This window comes from Leuciscus leuciscus (assembly GCF_965113295.1).
Source record: "Leuciscus leuciscus genome assembly, chromosome: 14".
NCBI lineage: Eukaryota > Metazoa > Chordata > Actinopteri > Cypriniformes > Leuciscidae > Leuciscus > Leuciscus leuciscus.
Window position 1 is genome coordinate 6,461,008 of NC_138738.1, and position 26,077 is coordinate 6,487,084.

The following is a 26,077-nucleotide window of genomic DNA, read 5'->3' on the forward strand; positions in this document are numbered from 1 at the left end:
ACACTGTGGAGATTTCCTGTATAAGATCTGGTATGTGACCAGCTGGAGAAAAATCTTGGAGTTTATCCTGGAAATTGTGTCATATCTCTTTACACAAGAGAAGGATGAAGAGCTTATAGAACTGTAGACATTCCTGAAATTCATTCATTTTCCCTGATCAGAGTTCCACTGCTTTATACATCAAGATCGAACTGGAACTGAATCCAATTTTAGGGCTCTTTCAGTAAAGCTTGTGTTAATTACCAGTACAGCTGTGAAACTTGTTTTATTATGTAAATGGTTTGTGATTGATGTGTTTGCCATTGTGAGGTTTTCATTCCTGCCAATAAAAAGCTTCTGTCTATTCGATTTTGTTCACTTTTAATGTGGTTATATCTGGAGCTGTTTGTTTTACTTTAAATACGTGCTATTCTATATTTTGGCTATGATATAGTGTCTACATACTTTTAATACATACTCTACATACTCTAATAAAAGATAGCGAAGAGCTGATGCAATTAATGAAACATCAGAAAGCTTTGCATCTAGGTCAGAACTTAAAAGGGATAGTTCACCCAAAATGTTTAATTCTGTCATGATTTAATCACCCTCAAGTTGTTCCAAACCTGTTTGAATTTCTTTCTTCTGCTAAACACAAAAGAAGACATTTTGAAGAATGCCGGAAACCAAACAGTTGATGGACCTCATTGACTTCCATAATATATATTTTTTAAACTATAGTGTAGTCTTTGGGCTATGGGCCCACAGTGGGCTGCCCGCAAAGGCCCCATTCGGGCCCCAAAGGTGCATGTTTGCTGGGTATGTTCTCTGACATTCTTCAAAATTTCTTCTTTTGTTTTCAGCAGAAGAAAGAAATTCATACAGGTTTTGAGCAACTTTAAGGTAAGTAAATGATGACAGAGTTTTCATTTTTGGATGACTATCCCTTTAATGACGGGTTTAAATGCCACGAAAAGGATAAAAGCCCAAGTTATACAAATTCTACTACTTTTTAGTTACATATTGAAACTTTTTTAGATTTAGAAGATTTAGCAGTTCATAAAATATTAAAAAATCTCTGTATTCACCATATGAGGTGTTGTTGAATGTGTTGTTAGCTATACTGGAGGGGATTTTGATTCGAAAAAAATTAAAATAAAAAGCACAACTGTCAAGACAATTCATATTTAATTTTATTTGTAGAATAAACAAGTTCAAGACTATTCATGTAAACTATTAATATTTTTAATGGAAAACTCCTCACAGAGGTAGGGTAAAACTGCCAAACATTCGCAAATATTGCCCTTAAAAGTCTTGATAGAATCATTGCTAAGACGCCATGATCGAGGAAAAAATAGCATCCAATCATCGTCTCCCATTTTGACAGGATGCATCGTGCAGCCAATCAGATCATCGCATACTGCTTCATTCTTCAGCTATTTTCCTCCACTCGTCCTCTCTTTTCCGGAAATTGCAGCGTGACCGACGTTTCGTGTCTTTCGCAGACTTAAAGTATGTTTTCATTGACATTTCACTTATAAGCTGAAAGTATTAAAGTGTGTTTAGGTACAGTTTTGTTAACCTAGTATTCATGATTAAAATTCAACTGTATTTCCACTCGGTAAGCACGTGCTTATCAAGTTATATAGGCATACTCCATTTTGTTTCCTTGCGCTAGACATTCTCTGGCTCTAGTCAGAGTAGAATTGAAATATGGCAGAATGTCATTATAGTTAATAACACAAATAAGACGTGAAGGGTTGAAAAATGTTCTGATTATTTGAATTATGTTTTAAAATATAAATATGTCATTAACCCTAAACAAAGCATATGTATAACACACTTGCTAAACCTAGTCAACGCTTAGCAAGGCAGAGTGAACATCAGACTTTCAATCTATGCATTACATTATACTATAACGTTATACTTAACTGTATTATACTATATTTCTTATATACTTAACTGATAAATTGTGAAATTAATAACTATAATGATTATAGTAATTCCATTTCATAATTTATCAGTTAAGTAAGTTATATAAGAAATATTTAATTTAAACCATGTTTCCAATCTTATAGCACCCTTCGTGAGACCAAAGATTTCTTTGAAATTTCAGATTTTTGTCTATATGGTTGTTCTATATAGATCAGTGATTAGGAGCTGTATTTAACTTGGTTGTTTTTTTAGTCAATATTTTCATGTTTGGTCAAATCTTCTTAAGATCATATGAATCAAAAATGCATATGAACCATGCATCATTTATAATAAATAATAAAATAAATGATAATAAAATAATATTATTCTACAAAAAAAGAATTGTGAATTTTGATTTCATGGTGATTTAAATTTATTTTTTGTTAATCCATATATTTGATCAAATGCTTCTTAAAATCATATGAATAGAGGATACATATACTCAAATCCATTTATCAGTTATAAAATAAGTGTAACCTCTCTTCTAGAATGCGTTACGTGGCCGCTTACCTGTTGGCTGTACTGGGTGGCAACACCAACCCATCCTCCAAAGACATCAAGAACATTCTGGGGAGTGTCGGAATCGAGGCCGATGATGAGCGTCTTAACAAGGTGGATCCTGGATCTAATAAACCTGTTTTTAATTCATCCTAATACAATTTAAGTGTTTTATAATTAAATATCTTAACATTCATCATAACATACATTTTTTATTCTCCACTCCTTGCCATAAATAAATCTCTTGGGTACATTCTGTTATTATTAGTAAAAAAATAAAAAGGATTTCCATACAGTCCTGTGTTGTTGCACATTGAACTCTGGTGCACTTTCCTTGTTCTTACTCAATAACACGTATGCTCATGGACAGCAACTAAATCCCCCGATGAGTCAATCCTTATGTTTTTTGTTGTTACTCAACAGGTCATCAGTGAACTGAATGGCAAAGACATCAATGAAGTCATGAATGCCGGTAAGGCTGCATTGCTTTTACTGTTTGACCTACACAAGATTAAAATCATGTGAGCATAACACATGTTCCTCATAACACTAACTTTTTTGTCGTTTCACTTGTATGCTTCCACAGGCCTCTCTAAGTTAGCCTCCGTTCCAGCGGGTGGTGCAGTTGCGGTGTCTGCTGCCGCCGCTGGTGGCGCTGGAGCCGCTCCTGCTGGGGAAGCACCTGCAGGTGGGTACTTTAATAAACCTGCCAATTCGGTTGTTAAGTCGTGACGTAACCACTCTCCGATAATACTCTTTCCGGGTCCAAAGTCCAGGTCCTCTCTACCTACCTACCTACCGCTTTCGCTAGTGTTTTGGTTATTATTGAGTGTTTTTACAATGCCGCAGTGCTGTGTCTCGTGTCCCGAGCTAACTCACTTCAACCTCGTAAATCTTCTTTTTCATTGATGCCTGGACTCTACCCTTAATTATGCCACCTGAGTGATGAGCTACACTAACCACTCTGTTGGTGTTAAAGGAATTTAAACCGCCAAGGGTGCCTCACTAAGAAGGACGTGATCGTAAATACATTTACAGGTTCCATCATTGTTATTTCTGGACGAGAGGAGCGCTAGGACCCGGAAAAGGCTAAACGTGACGTGTGACGTCAGACTTAACAATCGGATAGGGTTATTATAGTTAACTAAAACAAAAACCACAGAAAAACTTTTCGTACTTACTTGAAATAAACTAAACTTGACTATAATAAACTATAATAAAATATTTAAAAAATGTAAACTTATTTTATTTCAGCTATTTTCATATAGTTTAAATTGTACTAAAAACTGAAACTAATATATATATATATATATATATATATATATATATATATATATATAGAGAGAGAGAGAGAGAGAGAGAGAGAGAGAGAAAAGCACAACAAAATTATTAGAAATAAATTAACTATAACAAAAAAATAGGTCAAATTAAAATGAAAGCAGAAAATGTAAAAAAATATAATAATAATAATGCAAAATATTAATAACTTTAATTCTATCTCAGTAATACTGACAGCAGACACAACAATTTATTTCAGTCCAGTTAGTTTTTTTGAATAGTGAAGATAATTTTAATGTTATAGGCTCTCTTGAATAAAACTGCTCAGGATACTTTTATTCACTGTCATTATTTACAGTTTTCCAGATGCATTACGTTTCAAATTTTAGCAAAATATTCTCTTTCACAATTTTCCAACCCTTTTGCTGGTGTTTTTCGTTAGCAGTTTGAACGTCACCTGCTAGGCATTGTGTTGTTACGGATATGATTATAGCATTTCTTCCTCATTCCCTTTTACTAAATCGCTGAAGTCGGCTGATTTGCTCGAGTGATAAAATACTTTGTCTGAAGTCAAAAATAACCTGGAAAGTTTGTGAATTATGTGTGATTTGACATTTGCATGTTTGCCTTTCAGCGGAAGAGAAAAAGGAAGAGAAGAAGGAAGAATCTGAGGAGTCTGATGAAGACATGGGCTTTGGCCTCTTTGATTAATCTTTCTTTTGTACCTGTAAAAATACAATAAAAAAAGGAAAACATTTATGTTTAAAGATGCTTTATGATTATTTGTCTGCAAAATGGTAAACCATTTTTGTTGTCTAAGTTGAATAGGACTTGCCAAAACTTGTTGCATACAACCTTTTGTGTGAGCAATACACAGAATTTATTCATCTTGGTTAATATTAGTTAATGAAAATACAACTGTTTATTGTTAATGTTAGCTCAGGTCCATTAAATAATAACAGACATGACTTTTAATTTGAATAATGGTCTTCTAGTAAATGCTGAAATTAACTGACATTAATTAATAAATGCGTAGAAGTATTTTTCAACCTTATTGTAAAGGTTCACTGCTAAAGTTTAAAATAATAGTCACATTTGTTAGATATAAATCTTTGATCATGAAAAATGAAGGCTCGTTTCAAGTTATAAATGCCAAAACCTAGGAATTAGTCTTCATTAATAATGTAATATTGAAAAATAATCATTGTTTCCTAAACATTCCTACTGCACCTTCTCCATCTCCAGTTGTTCAACAAACAGGCTACTTTGGCTCCAAACTAATGTCATTGGTAGACTCAATAGTTGGCATGTCAGAGCACTCAAAACTAAACATGATCATTTACAGTTGTCTCTGCACATTAAACTGAGATCAGATCAAATACATTAACACTAAAAATCACCCTTTGGAGGAAGGTGACTTCTAAAATAACAAGTGTCTGGCAAAAGGCTCCGAGCATGTGTTGGTCAGATGTCAATTGCAGTATTACAGCCATCAATCACTTGGCTCTGGTGTATAAAAATAGGACCAGGTGGCAGAATAACATAAATTGGCAAAACCCTGTCATGCTGACTGGCCACTGCCTCTCTCTCTCTCTAAAATAAGAGTTTAATTCACTGCTCAACGTAAATCAGGGTTGCAGTATAATGAAAAAGCTTCTGCTGCTCTCCTTTCCACTCCAGGACTTTAAAGATGATATGATCTATCATGTAAGTAGCCTAAAATTGTACACATGTAAGATTAAAGGTGAACTGAGATTAACTGGTGGGTTATATGGGAAATCTGTGCCATTTAAAAAACATTTATTCTTTAGAAAACACATGAAATTTGTAATTATCTGGGTTTCCGGGGAAAACAACATATAGTCCCAGACTAAAATGGAAGTTTGAGCTGTTTTAACTGAAAGCAACTTGCACTGGTGTATCTTAAAATATGACAGTGCCACTGTTTTGTCTCAAGAAGCACATCCGTAATGTTTTTTCTAAGGCATGTTTATAAAAGATACTTAAATGTCCTAATTGAACTAAGGCTTAATCTAAGCCCTGTCTGTGACACCAGGCCTACATGTTTTACATTAGGTTTTAAATATTAGAATTTGTTTGTCCAAATCTTTTAAAAGACAACACGCTTTCAATCCATTAGCAACAATGACATAAACCAAGCCAATCTGTATGTGAGGAGGACGTGAACATGAAGAGAACAAAAGAAGTCAGAGAAAGTGACATAAATGAGGAAGAGGAGCAAATGTGGAGCAAAGGGGAGCATTCTGAAGAGATAAGAACAGATACTGAGTTACCGGAGGAGCTCCATCATGGTCTTGAAGATCTACCCTGGAACCTGAACTCACTGGAGCAGTTACTATATATCAGCCTACCAGCATGGATACAAAGAGGTGAGGAGCCGAATACACATTATAGTTCCAGATTCAATGCACTTCCAACTTTATTACTGACACTCTCAGCTGTCACTGGTGATTCCGGAGTTGGGAAAACATTAGCTGTGCAGTTGAAGAGCAAAGCTTTATGAAGGAAAGTGGGCAGCCCTCCATCACGCTTTCCCTCATTACACCCATCCCACCTGCTCTACAGAACGAGAGGCAAATGTCAGGCACATGCTTTTGTGGTACAAATTGTTTGTGACTAATGTCGGGGACACACTTAACGACTAGCTGAAATATTCTAAGACTGAACCGAACACACTTACAGACTGTTTCCAACGACTGGAGCAGATTTTAAACACTGAATGAACGCAACTGTCTCTGACTCAGCGTGGATCAGTCGTAAGGATCAAATTACATTCATAATCGACCTTACGGTCGTTAAGTGTGTTCCCGGCTTTAGTGAAATAGATGACAAACACTACCTCTTACCTAACTAAAAAAACATACTCTAAGAACATTATGCATTATGCTCTCTCTTCAGCTTTGCTTTGTAACCTAGCAGAACAGTTTGGCATCTGGACCTTTCACAACATCTTGCCGTTTCGTCTCATATCCTACGCCTTACTGCCGTACACTCTGCCCACTACAGCAGTCATCTCGTTCTTCTATAGGTAAGATCTTTAGTCTAATCAGTTGCTCATATTCTTGTTTGAGGATCTTATTAGTGGAATAACATTCCTTGTGTTGTTTTGCATGTGTATGTAAATAGATTTTTGCGCAGGGCGAGGAAACTTCCCCACCAGGCTCTGAATGCAGTCAGGGAATTCAAACAGGAAGTGATCAAACACCTGCGGTTCCCCCTCACACACTTGAGAAGACTGTTGCCGAACAGGTAAAACTAGCAACGCTTTCATACACGATTGAACTAGTAATCAACATGAAATTACACATTTTACTTCCTGTTTTCCCATTTTGCATTATTTCTAATGTCACATTACGGACATAATTAGATGTTCCTGAATTTTTCCAGATTCCTGCTTTTGCAAATTCCACCTTTGGTCCCCATGCCTGCTCTATTTCTTGCACCCTGGTCCTGTCTCCCCCCTCTTTCTTTGACTTTCCTTCCCTGTTCCTCTTTTCCTTTACTTTCTATTGCTTTGCGTTTTCTGTCATGCCGTCTTCCTACTTCAACCTGGAAGAAGCATCCGGAGCGCAGGAGCCAAACCCAGCCTCTTAGACAACGATCCTTCCTCTGTTTCCAGCTCGCTGGATCCGGCGATTTCTGCAGAAAGACAGATAACATCATTACAGATGCAAAGCCACTATCTTCAACCTTCCTCTTGCAGCTCAACTTGGAGTTAGAAATGGACAGCCATTCTGAAACACCACAGCTTCAGAAGAACACGCTAGATTATGACAGAAGCTTATTACTAGACTTGACTAGACTAGACTCTTCTCCTTGTATCTCCTACATGGATGTGCAAGAGGAAGACTGAAGGACAGTGCGTTATTTATTGCAGATAAAAGTCTCTTAAAGATCTCTCTAATGGCTGATTAAAAACAACGACACTGACTACGTGTTTGTTGTTTCAACTTAAAACAGTGTTCATGCTGCCTTAAAATTTTAAGTTTAGTCAACTCAAATATCCAACTTAGTACAACTTCACATTTCAAGTTGTCTAAACTTAAAATTTTAAGGCAGCACAAACACTTACTTTTTTTTCCAAGTTGAAACAAAAAAAAAAATGTTCAGTGCATGTGTAGAATATTTGGTTGATATGCTGAATATGGAAATTGTTATTATTAACTAGAGCTAAAACTATTAAATATTGTTTCCGGGAATTTATATAAAGCTAAAATAAAATATAATATAAATATTAGGTGAAAAACTTAAACTTAAAAAAACTTAAACAAAATTGAACTAACTGAAATAAAATAATTACTAAAATTAATGCTAAAACTATATAGGATTTTTCTTTAAAAAACAAAGACTAATACAAATGGCAAAAGTACATAATATTACTAAATGATTATTTCAAATTTAGTAGTAAGAATAAAGTAAACATGTAATAGTAAACATGCCAAAGTCATATTCTGTTTTATGTATGCAAGATTGTTCAAATCTAATAAATGCATTATCAAGTTGGATTTGGACAGCCTGATTTATTGAAACTGCTTATTGCATTTATAAAATGTAAAAAAAATACACAAATTAAGGATGGATCAAATGAAAATAATTTTTTTATTGCACACATCAGCATAAAACTATAGCTGTCAGTAGTTGGCTGTAATCATATTACTGACATAAACTTTTTTTGTCATTCATTAACTAAATTTACTATGCTTATTAACAGTTTTTTTTATCTTGAATAATTTAAATATGGTTTTAGAAGAAAATAAATCAAACCATGAACAACACTTTACAAAACATATTTATTCAATATATTTGAATTAGCAATATATGAAACTTCTGCATATGCCCGCATATACATTTACAACATATATATATTTTAAATAAGTATAGTTTACAAATTTGAGGTATAATATACAGATTACATTTATGCATTTACATTTATGCATTTTGGCAGACGCTTCTATCCAAAGCGACTTACATTGAATTTCAAGGTACACATTCACATTCTTATCAGTTCTTGCCTTCCCTGGGAATTGAACCCATGACCTTGGCGTTGCAAGCGCCAACACTCTACTGTTTGAGCTACAGAAAAGTCATTAAAATAAAAAAAATTGTGCAAAAAAACAAAATGCCTATTTTAAAATCCTTCATCCTTTTTTTTGTGTTGCTACAGTTCAAAGGTATATCCAGTAAAACTCTGACAACTAGGCCCAGTTTACACCTGGTATTGAGATGTGTTTTGGTCGATTGGATCTCAGACGAGGGAGACACATTCCCGTTCACACCTGGTGTATAAATCCGTCTCTTTTGTCCACTTTCAACCACTTCTGTCCTGATTTCTTAAAGGGGAGGGTCTATGGGTGGGTAAATGTATGGGCTTTTTCAGATCTTTTGATCTAATGGATGAAATAAGCTCATGCAATTTATATATGAATGCGCCTGGAGACAAACTTCAGTTTCTGCCAGACAATGCCAAACGCGGTGAGTGCATGTTAGAAATCAGGAATGGTGAGAGAGCATTGTGTTTGGTACGTTTTTCTTTTACGTTTACGTTTACGTCTTCAAACCAAATTTGTGTCAGAACCAAAATCCCGCCTGGCTAGTGCGTTTACCATAATGGCGGTCTTTTGTAGCTTTTATTTTTTTACAGTCTACAGTCCGAACGAAAGCAATCTGGTTGAATGGTCGAAAGTGGACAAGCTCAAAGCGTTTTAGACCCCGTTTACACCTGTAGCGTCGTCCACTTGTGATCCGATCGACCACATTGTATCTTAATAGCATAAGCTTCTACAAGCTTATGAATTCTTGCTCAGAGTTCTGCGTGTTCTGATCCTCTGCTTTAATGTCAGGGAGATGCGGATGGCTCTCGCTCATGTGAGTGAAGCGATCTTGGAGATACTGGTTCCCAAAGCCCATGATGTGGCCTGTGGCCTGGCGATGTAGATTAGCAACTTGGGCTGTGAAGTCCAGAGTGAAGGCGAACTTCACAAGCTCTGGTGCCACGACGGACGGGCAGGTTTTCTTATTTGGAACTTCTGACTGAACATATTGATCAGCCATTTGCTGGAAGGATCTATAGGTGAACCCATCCAGATAAGTGCTCACGGTGACGTTCTCTTTCAGCTGAAGGGACAGGAGATGAGAAAACGTTAGTGGGAAAATGGAAATGGGTGGACCTCCTTTAAATACCACATTACATGGAACAGGTTAACATTTCATATATGTTTGAAACTGAAATAAACATCTGCAAAACTAAAACAAAATGTCTCAGTAATGTTTAGTGATTTCAGAAGGAATGCGATACACTTACCCTGTTATCTATTATGTCCCCTTGATGTTTTATCAGTTCTGTGATTCTCCTGACAACCTCTTCTTGTGAGACTATAGTTGCAGAAATATGATAGAAAATGTAAGACATTTTATAAAAGATACTGTGCACTTTGAACATCAAGAAAAACAACAACCTGAGACTAATGCCTATTCGCTCATTATTCACTCTTCACATGTCTTTCAAAACCTGTATAGTGGGTTTCTTTTTCGCTGAACACAAATTATTTTTCACCCAGCTTTTCCATACATTAACAGGTTAAGGTGGCAACATCTGTCAAACTCCAAAGGACAAAAACACCATAGAAGTAGTTAAAAGACTTCTGGAGCCTTTGTGTGAGAATTTGCAGAATGGAGAATAAGATTTAATAATGCGGAGCAGAAGTTCTTAATTAAATGATCATTAGTATTACTTCAGAAGTCATGGACTCCTTTTATGGCACTTTATAGAGTTTTTGTCCTTCATAGTCACTATGAATTGTTGAAAATGTAAAATTCTTTTTTTGCTTTCCACTAAAAAAATAACAGCACATGGTTTTGGAACAACACAAGAATAAGCAAATAATTATTTAAATGATTAATGAAACACTTTCAAATTGCTTAAGTTATAACTTGCCATTTTTAGCCACAAATTTAAATTCTGTTAAATTCAGTTGTCCAAACCTGTATGATTTTGGTGGATCGCAAAAGAACAATTTTGAAGAATGTTGGTAACCAAACAGTGTTGCAATGGAGACATTTCTCAAAATATCTTCTTTTGTGTTCCACAAAAGAAAGAAAGTGTTTTAAAACAACATGATGGTGAACTATCCGTTCTTCAGTCTCATCCTTCTTCAGTTGTCTTGAGTAATTGGGAAACTGTGACACAACTAGCTGAAACCTATAATGGTTTGTGGTGTCCTTTCTGCCTAATATTTAACCCATCTCATTTGCATCATTCAAATAGAGTCTATTATAATAACACTCACCCTTTACACCACTCTGGTCTGTTGGCTGAAAAGTGGCATTGTCATCGGCTGGATTGTCTTTCACTTCATGCACAATTTTCTCCAGTTCTTCTGACATTTTCTCATAGTATGAGGTGGTGGGTTCCACCATCTTAACAGCTGTGAAAAAAAAAAAACGTATTTAGAATTTTCTTCCCATATATATGTGAACTTCAGACTAATGCAAAGAACATACATAATACAGCTGAACATACATTGAGAAAATTTTAGATACATACATTTTGCAGTGGACATATCTCCACTTCGCCTCCATTTTGACGATCTCCTGTGGAACGATTTCTTTTTCAAAGACTTTGAGCGCCGCAGGTTGATGTCACCATTTGATTTGCCATCAGCTAAAGGCAAACAAGACATTTGGGGTGTTGAGGGTTTGGAAGTTGGGAGCTGTTCTTCAGTTCTCTGATGATCTTGTTCCTTTTCAATGTTTCCTTTGGAAAACCAGCTCAAGAAAGTCTTCCATACAGTGGGTTTCTTTGTCTTCTTGCCTTCTTTGTCCTTCCTTTCCACTGTGGAAGACTTTGGCGTCTTTGAATGAATTTCTCCAACAGTAACTGTACTTGTTTGGGGGGGAGCATCATTGCTTTGCCCTCCTTCTTCCTTGCCCTTATCCAAATTTTTAAACCACTTCTTGGGTTTGCCATTGGACTTCTGAGACCCATTAGATCCATCGTTGCGACGCAGACTGCCTTTAACTTTCCACTTTTTGGATTTCTTCTCATAAGACATCTCCTTTTTGTCCAGTTGTGGTTCAGGGACAGACTCATATCTAATGTTCTCATCTGAGATGGAGGCTTGTGAAGTCAAGATAAGAGATGTATGTTTGTGATCTCTTGTCTTCTGCTCTGTTATGGGGACCCATTTGCGTTCTCTGTCCTCCTGTCTCCGAGGACACTGAGATCCATCGTTAAGGCTGAGACTTCGCTTAACATACACCTCTAGCAACCGTTTCTTATCCTTTTCTCCAACTGACAACAGCTGAGGGGTGTGATGGGAATCAGCTGAAATGGATGCCATGCTGTCATACTGTAAAAAACAACAATGCAAATGAACATTTATTTTTTATTAAATATTTAATCAAAATTAACAAAAAGAAAAGACCTTAAAACAGAAAAAGTGCATTATACACTGACAAGTTAATCGTTCAATACTAATAACTGGCCAAATATCGTCCGATTAATCGCTGCGTATTATGCTATACCTCAGTCACATTCACTTTTCTTTTAATTCCCCTTTCAGCGTTCCTCAGATCTCGGAATTGTAAGGGTTGTTTACATTATTTTCTCAACATACGGATGAGTAAAATAAGACAAAATGTACATTTTTGAGTGAACTGTCCTTTCAAGAACTGTCGCTATTAAAAATGGGCTACGTTTAAATAGCGTAACGGCACCCGTATATTCAGCTATAGCAACGAAAACACATTACGATATTACCATGAGAACATTACTGGCATGCATTGAAATGTTCGAATAAACCATTGATTATCTGACTTACAATTTCTCGCACTTTTTGATGTTCTTCCTATCTCCTGTGGTGTGAGTCGTGTGACAGGCTGTTTGTGTCTTTAAGATACCTTCGACATCTAGGCAACGTTTAAAGACGCCCTTTTTATTTTTTATTTTTTAGATCCACCAATCAGCAGGCGCGTCTACAGGGTGACATCACTCAGGTAAGCTAGCACGTCATGTGATGTTTACAGTTTCGACGCAGTCTATTTTCTTTATTACGACGCACATCAGGGAAATGCCACCAGAATTTGTTTTATAAATGAAACCTAACCTATATAATTCCAAGTGGATTTGAAGAGGAGCTATAGTTGTGCAATAATAGCGAATACAATAAAATAACTATTCATTTCCCCCCAAATTTGGCATACATGGATTTATGCCTAAACCGTGACACAAAAAAAAGATAGCATCATTCTGTAGTCAGTAGGCCATTTACTGTAAGTTTTGTTAGATGGCATGTAGCCTAGCTAAACTGTTTATGAGGTAAATCAATTCCTGAATCATAGCCTATTATGTAGAGTCGCTTTGGATAAAAGTGTCTGCTAAATGATTTAATGTAAGTGTAAATTTAGAGACTTAAGATAAGACATGGAAAATCTGACTCTTGCGCATGACAAAAATGAAACCAAGAAAATACAAGTGGGTATGAGAAAATTCAGGAGTTGCAATATAAATACATTTTTCAGGGAATCGCATTTCTGATTTTATGAAAAGTAATATAAAATAATGTTACCAGACACATTTTTTTATTTAAAGTTAAGAGTCATCCTTTAGGTATGGAGATTAAAACTGAGACAATGAAACAACACCAGAAACAATTTGGTCTTCACTTGGAAAAGAATTTGCTAATTTGACCATTCACTTGACTGAACTTAATACATTATGTCACATGTTGTTGCATAAAAATGAAAGAGAGGGAAAATTCAGTCGAACCAGTTTGTCTTCTGTGTGCTTGTTTACAGGTTTCTTTTCACCAAAAAAGGACATTAGATCTTTTTCATACTTTAACAATTCATCCTTTGATTAAAACAGATGTAGCCTAATAGAAATATATTTATATAGTCAGGTACTATTTGTTCATATTGTATTCATAGCAGTTTACTGAATTGGAAAATACATAAATGCATAGATAGGCTACATAATTGCGTACATTTATGTCCTTACTTTCAAAACATATGTCTATATTGAGTTAGTGATGATAACAAGAATACAAGTGTACCCAGGTGATTTCTTTTACTTTGTATACAGTACCAATAGGTGTGCATTACAGTGGTATCCAGTAAATGATGACAGATGCACTTCACATTATATACATTACTTCCTGTATGGCTTACATATGCCATATCCTGTAAAGATACAGTTCCATTCTGTCTTGATTTATAATTCTGCATATCACATACATTTATTTCCATATGTGTTTTCTTTTTGGTCGACTTCCACTAAACAGTTCAATACGATGGCCACTAGAGGTCGTCTGAAGGATGTGTGGGCAGACCGTGGCTGATTTACTGAAATCATGACAGTTTCCTGGAAGGCATTTGACTTGTCACCTTGTTTTCACTCAATACCTTTTGCATTATTGCACGCACATGCAAAGCCTATCAGTCTGGGAAATGATGCTTACTCATACACATAATTCAGTTTTATTAGAGTCATTTGCGAGCGACACAGTAATCAGCAAGCCATACCTGTCTGTCAAATGATGTGGTTTGTGGGAAATGCAGCATGCAGACAACTTTAAGGAAGTATCTGTTCATATGATTTGGACAGATGGGATTTTGACGCCATAGGCTGAACATGACCTTTGTTGTCAATTTGGCATTCAAGTGTGAGTGAGTGCAAACAGAGACACACCTCTATTCTCATTATTTTAAACTGAGTAAATGTATGATTTGGAGGTTCCACTGTCCAGGCAAGGACTTGTAGGTACATGCAAAAAGATAAAGTATTTCCTTCTTTTTTAACAATGCATAGCTGGCAGTGCACTGTCCAAACACACATATGTTCTCAGACAGAAGATTAATGTTTGCTGCATAATATGGCTTCTAAAAATACAAATGCTTTCTAATGTTTTTCAGTATTTATGTAGGCTAGGTTATTATAACTAAAGTCGCTACTGAATGAAGGGAATCTGTTTCTTTGATACGCCTTAATGATGCAAACATTACAAACCACTGTATTCAACATATTTGTTTGCGGTCTTTGCGTATGTGGGTATAGCTTGCAAATTATGTGGGTAATTGTTATGAATGTATAAGGGAAAATGTATTTTTGATGTTGGGACTGATTCCCATTTCTTTTATGTAGTTTAACTACCCATGAGAGTGTGCTCATAATATATAAAAAAAATATATTTATTTTACTCTGAACTTTACTCCAGTTATTAGACCATCATGTGACTATTTTGAATTATTGAGTGAGACCAAAACATCACGTAAATAATGAATGAACTGGGTGTAACAAAGCTGGGTAATTGAGTCAGAGCAACAGACGTGAAGCAACAGGGGAAATCCCTCATGGGATGAGTAACGTTCATTAGTAGATTTTACAGCTTCATTGAGATGAGAGGAAGGGAGAACCAGCACGTTCAGCATGTGAACAGATATTCATGGTAGTAATGCTACATAATTGTTTTTTTCACAACATAACAGATCATAACTGCTTGATACCCGTATTGCCTGAGAAAATTAACTTCTTTCTTATTACATTGGAGCACATGACAAACATGAAATGTTAATTAAAAAAAATATTAAAATGAGTGCATGTATGTGTGTAAATAAAATAATATGTTTTTAATAATGTCTAAGTTAATACTTGCTCAAAACAATCACTTTAGCAAAGTTTGTACTTTTCAGTTCATTTTGATAAAATAATAAATTTTTGTTCAATAAATATATATATATACTGTCATTAAAATATGTTCATTTTAAAAATACAGAAATAAAATTATTTTAAAAAAGTAAAGATTCTGAAAGCATTGAGCGTGATCCCATAATAATTTAATAAAGATTTACAGTTGTATCAAATAAATAGCCTATATTTTATTAGGATTAATATTATATTTTTTAATATGATGGTTTCATTATAAATATGGTGATTATCTCTAAGGTCGACACCCAATTTGATATATGATATTTCCCATCTGAATCTAACATGTCATGTCAACAAAAGGAAAAGTCAGCCAGCTGTTTATTATCATGTTAATTTTTGTGCCTTTCACCCCAAATACTACCAGCCTTTTACATACTATTCCGTTATTGAATTAAACTGTTAATTACCTTGAACAAAACTGTAAAATATTAACAAGACCCTTGTCTCAAAATATAAACAATAACTTGATCGATTCTCATTTGCTTCATAAATCTACAACATAAAAATAAAACATTACATTTTAGATCAAATTAGCGCAGAATCAAGGAGAAGCCATCCATATTTCCACGTGCTTCGTGAAAAGCGGTTGTTAAAGTCGCCATGAAATCCAATTTTACAATTCGTATTATTGCATTCAATATTCCGTTTTACTTGCTACAGTGCTGAGCTGTGCCATCTAGTGGTTTAAAGCCTTGTGAAATGTAGCCTAATAATTATTTTTACAATGTTTTTTATTATTCATTATATTTTTGATAATTGTTAGTGTGTATGAGTTATTGTAAATGTGTCATTTTGGAGGCTAATAAAAGTAGAATGGGTAAAAAAATAAAAAAAATAAAAAAATAAAAAAATAAATAAATAAATAAAAGTAGAATGGGTGTGGCTTAACTTTATTTAGGCTACTTTGCGGTAGTTCTCGAGTAGGCAAGTGTGTAAGCGTTGCGCATGAGCACATGATGTAGAGCCCACGCGAGCAAGACTGTATTACACTCAATGGTGCAAGAGGTAAGTTAGTTTTTGCAGAATCTCTTCTGATAGTGACGCATTTGTGGGGTGTTAAGAGACATTTTATACTCTGTTGGACATCACATTTAATCAAGTTGGCCTACACTAAACATTCTATCCGACCTGAGTTTTTGACTGAACAAATAAACAGTGTTGATGTAAACTGTATGTCATTTATGTCAGAAAACACGTATTGAGTGTTTTAAAAAATGATTTTACGAACCTTTGTACACAAAACTCACTAATTTTAAGACTGACATCACTGGAAATAATGATGAATTGCAGTTCCAAGAGAGAATCAAATGTTGATTCAGTAACCACTCTTAACTGATTCAGTGAGTTCATTCAGTGAAGGACTCACCAGACTGATTCAAACAGAGTATAATAACGGAGTACATGGGTGCATCCAAAATAGCATGCTTCCCTATAGTAGGGAAAAAACAGTATGTGATAAGAAGTATGTCCGAATTCACTGTACTCCGAAAAGTAGTCAAAAATGACCCGGAGATTCTGGGCCTGTCCAAATACCCAAACTTGCGGTCTATGCATTTGACTTGACTTGCATGACATGGTATTTCCTGTATTTGGCCCAAGTGTTCAAGTGGGCATGAAGGCTGTAATTGTGTTTTATTATAGTGTTTAAAAAAAAAAAAGCAAGTGTTTACAGACCGTTATTTTGATTTTCAATACTTTGCATTTTAAAATAAACTTCTAAATGTCTGTTCAGTAGTCCCTATGTAGCAATAGACACTATTAAAAAATGTATGAATACAAAAGAGCTATAAAGATGTGATCTTGAGTGATAAAGAGCAATTGCAAATGTTGTACAAAATATATAGCCTACTCATTTTTGCATTAATAACATGTGCAACACTTTATGTTTTACTACCACATTATATGTAATATCTATATAATTTAACTCGCAGTGGAATGTTTTCTTCGACATCTTGCGATTTGGAAGCACATGAGTTCCCGAATATAAGGCATGATGGGATACGCTTAGTGTGGGTTTAGTGTGCGTCAGGGTACAGCGCTCTGGCATTTTTAAGACATGGGACAGTCTTGCGCGCTTACTTCCTGTGGCGTGCAGTGCACACGCTCTCGAGTGGACAAGATCGCAAGTGTGAGTATTTGGACAGGCCTTCTGAAGTGTGCATAATGGAAGGACACTTTACTATCCCATGAGGCCACAGGAGAGAATTTGTGAATTGCAGTGAAGCAATGCAACTAACGCCGGAAGGTCACATGCATGACAATGATAACATGGCGAATGTAGTATGTCCAGATTACATACTACGCACATTCATATACATAGAACATACTTTTTTAGCGGTTGTTAAGTAATTACTTATTCAAAATTAGTACCTACTCAAAGGAGTATGCGATTCCGGACGCGGCCCATGACTCTTTTTGATCAATTCTTTAATGGCCTAAACTAGTATATAGTTTATATACTAATTGATAGGCAATCATGATCTTCTGTAAACGTTGTAGGTTTCACGATGACTCTTTTTGTGGAGTAATTTGGATTATGAGCTTGATTATGAATCAGACGTGAAAGTATTGATATCTGAGTGAGTGAGTTGTTTACTGTGGTTACTCATTGAACATGAAAGGCTGGCATTATGCAAATGACTGGGTTATCACTGATCAGCCGATAGTAATGTGGAGGCAATGCCTCCTCTCATCCGAATGAGTTTTTTGCCTGTATATTACCATTGAGCTGAAACTGTTGTCCTCCTTACAGATATAAAAAATGTTGTCCCCCTTAGTCATTGTTGGATCGTGTTACTTTAGAAGATTTAGTGGTTTACACCCTGTACACACAATCAATTCCTGAAGGACGAGATCAAGTCCTACCCTACATTTTTCTCATTCAAAAAGCCATTTCACTCAGATATACTTCACAATAGGGAAGAAAAGACAATCACAACTTCCGTTTCATGCACTCTTGCAGTTCAAACAATGAAGCATGATGCGTGCAATGCCAAGCTTGTGGGTTAATTTTCAGGAAATGCATTATTAAAATGTATTCCTTTAGAGGAATTTAAGTTGGCATTTGGATAGAAATGCCAAATTCATGATTCAGATTAAGTTAATGTTACTGCAGACTTTTATATTTTAGGCACTTGCAATGCAGTTTTATCCAAAGCGACTTAAAGTGCGTTCAAAATAGACATATTATCCCTGGGAATTAAACCCATGACTTTCTGGCATTGCAGGGCACAACCACAAATATCGTCTGGTCTGCATACTAAAGTTACCGCAGTAATCAGGACTGCGTGAAACTACAAATTGAACCACGCTCAGGTTATAGGGGTCAGTTTCTTTCACTTTCTGCCTGTTGTAGATGTAATCAGTCTTACCCAGCCTTAAATTGCTATAGTAACTTGTTCCAGCCACAGAGCTAGAGAGACCTGAACGGTCTTAACCGTTCAAGACTAGAACAAAATGGCCGGCCATTAATTGTTTATAACCACATCTCTCTCAATACACTTCTTGACCTTACCTTGCACCTGACCGGTTAAGTATATATGAGACTGAGGGTATCTCCAGGGTATTAAGGCGATTGCAGCCTTTGTGTGATTTTTCTTTCCTCAATCTCCTAATTGGTCCTATCAGGGGTTATCAGTCTAGTGTCGGGTTTTAGAGATAAAAGCAGATAAAATGAAGGACACATCGTTTAAGGCACCTAGTCTGGCCTGTGGTGTGACCGGTGTGACTGCTGTATTGTATTTTGACAATTTGCATAAACTGTTCGCTGAAATTAAAGGGATAGTTCACCCAAAAATGAAAATGTTGTCATCATTTACTCACCCTCATGTTGTTCTGAACCTGTATGTTTCTTTCCTATGTTGAACACAAAAGAAAATAGTTTAAAGAATGTTGGTCACCAGACAGTTGACGGTAGCAACTGACTTCCATTGTATTATTTTCCTATTATGGAAGTCAATGGCTACCATCAACTTGTCTGGTTAGTGGTTAAAATACTCTTCAAAATATCTTATTTTGTGTTCAGCAGAAGAAACAAACTCATACAGGTTCAGAACAACATGAGTGTGAGTAAATTATGACAGAATTTTGATTTGTGGGTGAACTTTAACAAGACTAAACGATACTTACAAACGTTTTAATTGCTTTGCTTGGGGACTATCTGTTTGCTGATCTCTAAAAACACGGGGGGAACTAAATTTTTATGACAAACAAATATTGCGATATCATACTTCAGAAATGACACCGCTCAGATGACGGTTATATAATACCTAGGATTCGTCTTACATAACCACAAAACATTACCAGCATTCTCTTACATACTATATACATAGTTTGGTATTTGGTTACTTTGCTGTCTCACTGCTCAATATTTTAGTGTCTCAACTGGACTCTTACCTCCAGACAAGAGTGCTTCTTATGACTCCCTGTCAAATTACTGAAATCAATCATGTCTTGAAATAACCACTATGAAGCAAAACTGATTCAATAATTAAAACAGTGAATATATATTAATTTAGAGGTTGCTTTGAAATATTTTAAGATATTAAAAAAAATTTTTTTGCAATAAATGTGTAAATATTTTGACTTGTGTTTTGATTCACAGCTCAGCTGAATAACCGGATAAATATAAGGCATTTACATGCAAAGCAAAATTGGTATCAGGTCAAAAATCTTGGTGTGTCGTTTGGGTTTTGCTTAAATTATGATTTTTCTGCAATAAAATAATGCCATTTAGAGTGTTTACATGCCAATAATCGTGTAAGATCATGCATGCAAACATGCATTGTATTCTTTCAACTTTGTTTTCTTATAAAACAAGAAAATACTTTGTCCATATACGCAGGTGAAATCATAAGAGGGGAAATACTGTAGCTTGATGGGCAAATTTTGGTCTAGTGAACATTAAACTGAATCAAAATTTTGATTTTATATCGATTTGAAGTTGGTAATTTAGAGCAGCCAAAATAAATGAAAATGCCCATTACGTCTACATAGACAGTGAGCTTTGAAACATTAATGGGTGCACACATACACAAACAAAATGCCCTTAAAGATTAATGTGCTCTCATTGTGGGATCTTGCACTGTTTAATCTCCGTCCCCGAAAAACTCCACAGGTCATGCCAACAAATCATGGTCACTCTGTCTGAGTGAACTGGACAACATTTTGTACCTCTCCAATACTGTATAAAAACCTTATGAACTCTCAAATGCTTGGACTTGATCTTGTGGTCTATGAATAATACTTCAAAAAACACACATAAGAAAATTTTTTGTTTGAATGTTCATTTTATTTTAATTTTATTTTTTATGTTCTTTAAAAGTGAAAAAAGAGCTATGATGAATAAATACGGGAGAATGTTGTCAGCTTTTTATAAGAAACTTTATTCAGTGTGCCGGCGGTAATCCAGATTTTCTTAATAATTTTTGTTTTACTTAAGTGGTGTATGTGTAGATGAGGGCACCAATTTTTCACTCTTTAATGTTATTTTTTGTTTAGTTTTGTATGATAAACATATTTGATTTTGTGTTGGGGCGACACATAATCATAGAATGAGAATCACACAATGAGTCCTTGTTAAATCACACAAAGATGGAGCCATTAAATTTAATATATATTTAATAAAAGGCACTCAGAATATCATGAATAAAATATAGTGCTTAAACAATCAAAATATATCATACAGCCATAGCATACATTCACGAGATGCTAAATGCCATAATCACATAACACTGGCATTATCACCTTAGTCAGTGGGAATATTGTATAAAATCAAAATAGAACTCTCAGGAATGATTGAACAATGACTTTCAATATTGCTATTAATATTTTGCCATAATATGACATAAAATGCATGCCTAAGGGAATATACTTACGATTTTTCCATTGACACAATGGAGGGTTGATTTAAATGTCATATTTCTACCTCTAGTCAAAGCATGATAATTTTTTATCAAATTCATAGATCTCAGTGTTTCCATGCATCTTTTACATTCTACAACAGCATAATAAAAAGCATTTCAAGTTCTATATTGCAATTATACGCTAAGTGTCTCAAAAATGCAATGTTAACTGCTGGCATAAGTTTAATTTTCAAGCTTCCCTGAAAAGTGCTGTATTGCTTTGCTTTAGTCAGTGCTGAAATGCTACAATCAAAATATGCTTTGGAAACAAATATTTGTCCTCTCTATTTTTTTCAACTTTGCTTTTTACAAAAACATGCAAATGTGCAATATGTTTTATGTGAATAAAGCAGGAAATATTCTCTCTCCTGCAATAAAGAAACTTCAAGTTATGGAGCACAGATTTCTATGGGCATAGTTTAATCACTAAAAAAATTAAAACTGTTGTCGTGATGAGCGTAACAGATCTTATTCTTACTCCAAAGACAGAAATTGTACTCTTATGAAAGACAATAATATCTCATAAGTGAAAATCTATTGCAATCATGGGTAAAGACAGACATATGCTTATCTGCATGATTGCATGACAAAAACTTTGTGTAAGTGTTTTCACGTAGCTATGAATGTTACTAATATGCTTATAAAATAATGATTCTTCTTGTTCTGTTCCTGTTACGTTGTGTAAGTCCTAATGTTGATATTTCACGGCAATCTTTTCCATCTTTCAATAGTGGCTGATCGTTCATTGGTTTTGTTTCACTATGCAGTACATGCAGTGTGCGATCATGCTCTCTGCCTTAATGGCTTGTCAAGTCAGCTTAAATTAGGGTGATGCATGGAAATGCATTCTTAAATAACACTTGTTGCCTCCATCATCAGAACCAACATAAATTAAAGCTTCTTTTATGTGTACTCTGTTTGACCGACAAGTATTGTTTTGAGTGGCTAACCCAACCCATATTAATTCATGCTTAAATTCTTGTGCGTTTTTCAGCCATACATATCGATGTGCATAACAAGTAAGGCTGATAGTAGGCTAATGAAGCCTTCAGTTAAAGAAATAAGTGCTGTTTATCCCACTGGCTATCATCACTGTTGTCATTTACATTCGGCCAAACAGGGGACAAGATATGTGAAATTGTCTGAAATGACCAAGCAAAGGTGTGTACAAAAACTTTAAGCGAGCATAGAAAGAATTAAAAAAAACATCTCACCCTAAAGATAGAGTTCTAGTGTCTCGTTCTGTGTGTATGCTGACAAAAATAGAAACACCAGAGGAAATGTGGGACGAGCAGCAAGCAGATGCTGCCACAGTACGGTGGGTCATCCAAATATAACATACTTGCATGCGTAAGATACTGTATTTAAATTTAAAACAGGCCTGATTATGTTTGACAACTACCAGGGCTGTTAGAGGAGACATTTGGTGACATTGAAAGATGGATAACAGTTTGGCATACGCTTTTCTCTCACAAGCAGCAGGGACAAAAGGTGATGTCAGTGCAAAACTCCAAAGGAACGACAACATCAGCAAAAGGTGGTGCTGGGTGGATGCTCAGAGTGCAGATTCATGATTCCTCGGCTTTAATTTGAGGGACTCGGCAACACAGGCACTTAATCGCGATTAATTAAATGCTTGTTTTGACCCCAGTCAAATGCAGCCGTTTGCCTCGCAAATGATGACGAGTACTTTTTTGTCTTCTGTGATTCATGTTCCTTTTCCAGTTCAGTGCATTTCAGTTTTTATTACTGTAAGCCTTAAAGGGATGTTCCTTACAATATTTTTTGCTTCCTTTTTGTAGATAGTTCTTCTGAGGTTTTATAGTCATCCAGCTGTGTTTTAGCAGCCTTTGGCTAAAACAGCATCGAGTTCTCCCATTGAAACAGCACATTCTGCAAAGGTACTGTTGGTATATGCATAGCATTAGGTATATATGTAGAGCTCTTAAATAAACAGTTGTCAAACCATAAAACGGAGAGTTTCTAAGTGCATTGTTGTACAGTCATTATTGCTAGTCATGTGAAATATACCAATCCTTATGGAATGCCATTTTTTCCCGTCTGCCAATTCCCATTGCTCTTGTCTAGCGAATAATTGCTTTCATATTTCTCCTCAGCGCTGGTTTTCTGATTTGCAGCAGCCTCAGCAGCAGCGTCAATCACGATTTTGTCCGCCTGCTCCGTTTCACGATGGTAGAAGTAGTTGAAGTTGGAGACGATGACGGGAACGGGAAGTGCAATGGTCAGCACACCAGCAATGGCACAGAGAATCCCAACCATCTTCCCCCCCAGTGTGATAGGGCACATGTCACCGTAGCCGACCGTCGTCATGGTGACTACAGCCCACCAGAATCCTTCCGGGATGCTCACAAACTGAGTATCAGGTTCGTCAACCTCAGCAAAGTAAATGGCACTGGAGAAGAGGATGACGCCAATGAAGAGGAAGAAAATAAGCAAGCCCAGCTCCCTCAAGCTGGCCTTTAGGGTTTGGCCTAGAATCTGCAGGCCCTTGGAATGGCGGGACAGCTTGAAGATCCTGAAGACGCGCACTAATCGGATGACACGTAGTGTGGCCAGAGACATGTTCTGGCCGGCGGTGGGGTCTTCTCCATCATGGGTGGCCATCAGTTCTGTTATGACGGTAATGAAGTAGGGCAAAATGGACACAATGTCAATGAAGTTCATGATATTACCGAAAAATTCCCTTTTGCTGGGGCACACCACAAAACGTACTCCAAGCTCAAAACAGAACCAAACGATACAGATGCTCTCCACCACAAAGAAGGGGTCAGTAAAGACAGAGGCCATGGCCTTAGGATGAGGAGTAGGGGACAGGAGCGTGCCGTTGGCGTCACGGGTTAAGTTGACGAACGCAGGTATAAATTCACGTTCATCACGGAATTCCGGGAGCGTCTCCAGGCAGAAGATACAAATAGATATAGTGATGACAAAAACAGACACTAAGGCTACTGACCTGGCAGCGCTGGAGCTCTCTGGGTACTCAAAGAGCAGCCAAAACTGACGGTGAATCTCACTGGTTGGGAGTTGAGGCTCAGGGTCTTTGATGAAACCTTCATCTTCCCTGAACTGTTCCATGACCTCATGCCCCAGTCGATAGAAGACTATCTCATCCGCAAACACATCCAATGGCACGTTCACTGGCCTCCGAATCTTACCTCCGGACTGATAGAAATACAAGATTCCATCGAAGCTGGGGCGGTTGCGATCAAAGAAATATTCGTTCTTCATGGGGTCAAAGTAGTCAATCCTTCTTAAGGGGTCTCCCAACAAGGTGTCTGGGAACTGATTCAAAGTTTTAAGTGTTGTCTCGTACATCATCCCTGAGACGTTGATAACAACTTTTTGTTCGCCCTCTTCGAGTTTCTCCTTTTCTGTAAAATAGTCCTCGCAACAATCCTTGGCTACTTTTCCTAAGAGAGCCTCATTGGGACTGCCCTCGGTGCTCATCAGTACCTTCCAGTTGGAGATCAGACTGTTGCAGCTTGAAGTTCCTTTCTTGCTGAGTGTTGGTGGAGAGGCTAGAGAGCGCCTTGGACGTCTTCCTCTCAGAGGTGAGTGTGTGGGTGAATTTATGCCACAGGTCCCCTGGTTTGGTTCTGGGACATCCGAGGTTGGTGAGGTTGGATATCCTGAGTCGCTCGGGTCTCCCAGGTTGATTCCGATGTCGTCCAGGTTCTCAAAGTTGACCAGAGGAACCTCCATGGCCTCCCTCCCCTCCCTGGGGCTGAGCTCAGGGTCCTAACCCAGGATGAGATGACAGACAAGCAGCCAAAAGCACAGGCCAGCCAGCCCACTGTGCACCTCAAAGTGCGAAGAGATCAGGGAAGATTCAAGCTGATTCTGCAGTAGAGAGCTGAATCCCAAGATACTGTCACCTGATCTGCAGATAAAGACAAAGGGAACAAATCAGTTGTGTTATTGTAAGGAAGGTAAGGTTGCACCTTAGTCAGGCAAAGAAAAACAAAGCAATCTAAAGTAATATAAACTACAACAAAACAATGAAAAAGAGACAAATAGAGATTTTAGTTTTTCGCACAATTATTTTAAGCAAAGTATAAAATCTTACCTAACATGGTACACACAACTGCAGTCCATTCAAAATTAAACATGCACATTATAGGTTAAAGGATTAATTCTCAAAAATTAAGATTTTTAAGATTAATAATTAGAAAAAAGTCAAATCTTTAAATGACCTTCTTTTCGAGGCGTTCAAAACTACCATGAAAGTATAATGAAAGTCTTGAGTACGATATTCCACATCTTCTGAAGCTTTGTATGAGGAACAGACTGAAATTTAATAGTGACTTTAACAGTCATCGGATCAGACTGATGTGTTAACAAATCATTCAAACCTGTCTTGCAAGCTAAAAAATCAACCAATTAACTGAAAAGATTTAACCCAAAGGAACAATTCAACAGAGATGTGAATGATTCCAACACTTCTACTAAATTAATCAGCTTTACTTTTCTCACAAACTCTCGTTTGCACCAACAAGAAAAAGAAAAAGAAAAAAGTTAAAGCACATGTCATGATTTTATTGACTTAATTGAACAACTATTGTGATACTTTTATGGCACTTTTTAAGTTATACCAGTGTGGTACTATATCATTAGGGTGAGAAAATGCTGATAGAATTTTCATTTTTGGATGAACTAATCCTGAAAAGATATACAATAACAGATAGCATTTTAGTCCCTC

The 26,077-nt window shown here is 36.3% G+C and overlaps 4 protein-coding genes across 6 annotated transcripts; 2 read left to right on the plus strand and 2 right to left on the minus strand.

Annotated features, from left to right (window-relative positions):
• The first annotated feature begins 720 nt into the window (after positions 1 to 720).
• On the plus strand, positions 721 to 4,484 carry rplp2 (ribosomal protein, large P2). 2 transcript variants are annotated; one of them, XM_082189723.1, is made up of 6 exons: positions 721 to 882; positions 1,367 to 1,491; positions 2,442 to 2,565; positions 2,875 to 2,923; positions 3,038 to 3,139; positions 4,364 to 4,484. In XM_082189723.1, exons 1-6 carry the CDS (start codon positions 736 to 738, stop codon positions 4,438 to 4,440), a joined length of 624 nt encoding a protein of 207 aa, XP_082045849.1. In that variant the 5' UTR covers positions 721 to 735; the 3' UTR covers positions 4,441 to 4,484. The 2 variants fall into 2 exon arrangements, with proteins under 2 accessions (XP_082045849.1, XP_082045850.1); XM_082189724.1 differs by having other exon boundaries at positions 3,038 to 3,163; positions 3,577 to 4,440.
• A 9-nt stretch (positions 4,485 to 4,493) lies between these two features.
• LOC309513737 (uncharacterized protein) lies at positions 4,494 to 7,713 on the plus strand. 2 transcript variants are annotated; one of them, XM_082189721.1, is made up of 5 exons: positions 4,494 to 5,436; positions 5,870 to 6,119; positions 6,649 to 6,778; positions 6,877 to 6,999; positions 7,138 to 7,713. In XM_082189721.1, the coding sequence occupies exons 2-5, from the start codon at positions 5,918 to 5,920 to the stop codon at positions 7,601 to 7,603; spliced, it is 921 nt and encodes a 306-aa protein (XP_082045847.1). In that variant the 5' UTR covers positions 4,494 to 5,436; positions 5,870 to 5,917; the 3' UTR covers positions 7,604 to 7,713. The 2 variants fall into 2 exon arrangements, with proteins under 2 accessions (XP_082045847.1, XP_082045848.1); XM_082189722.1 differs by having other exon boundaries at positions 6,670 to 6,778.
• A 142-nt stretch (positions 7,714 to 7,855) lies between these two features.
• LOC309513736 (uncharacterized protein) lies at positions 7,856 to 12,674 on the minus strand. Its single transcript, XM_082189720.1, has 5 exons — positions 12,570 to 12,674; positions 11,294 to 12,098; positions 11,037 to 11,174; positions 10,052 to 10,122; positions 7,856 to 9,864 (listed from the first exon to the last, which is right to left on the minus strand). The coding sequence occupies exons 2-5, from the start codon at positions 12,087 to 12,089 to the stop codon at positions 9,529 to 9,531; spliced, it is 1,341 nt and encodes a 446-aa protein (XP_082045846.1). The 5' UTR covers positions 12,090 to 12,098; positions 12,570 to 12,674; the 3' UTR covers positions 7,856 to 9,528.
• Positions 12,675 to 22,596: 9,922 nt separating this feature from the next.
• Positions 22,597 to 25,209, minus strand: LOC309514109 (potassium voltage-gated channel subfamily A member 10). The gene has a single exon (XM_082190240.1). The coding sequence runs from the start codon at positions 25,078 to 25,080 to the stop codon at positions 23,395 to 23,397; it is 1,686 nt and encodes a 561-aa protein (XP_082046366.1). The 5' UTR covers positions 25,081 to 25,209; the 3' UTR covers positions 22,597 to 23,394.
• Between the last annotated feature and the right edge of the window lie 868 nt (positions 25,210 to 26,077).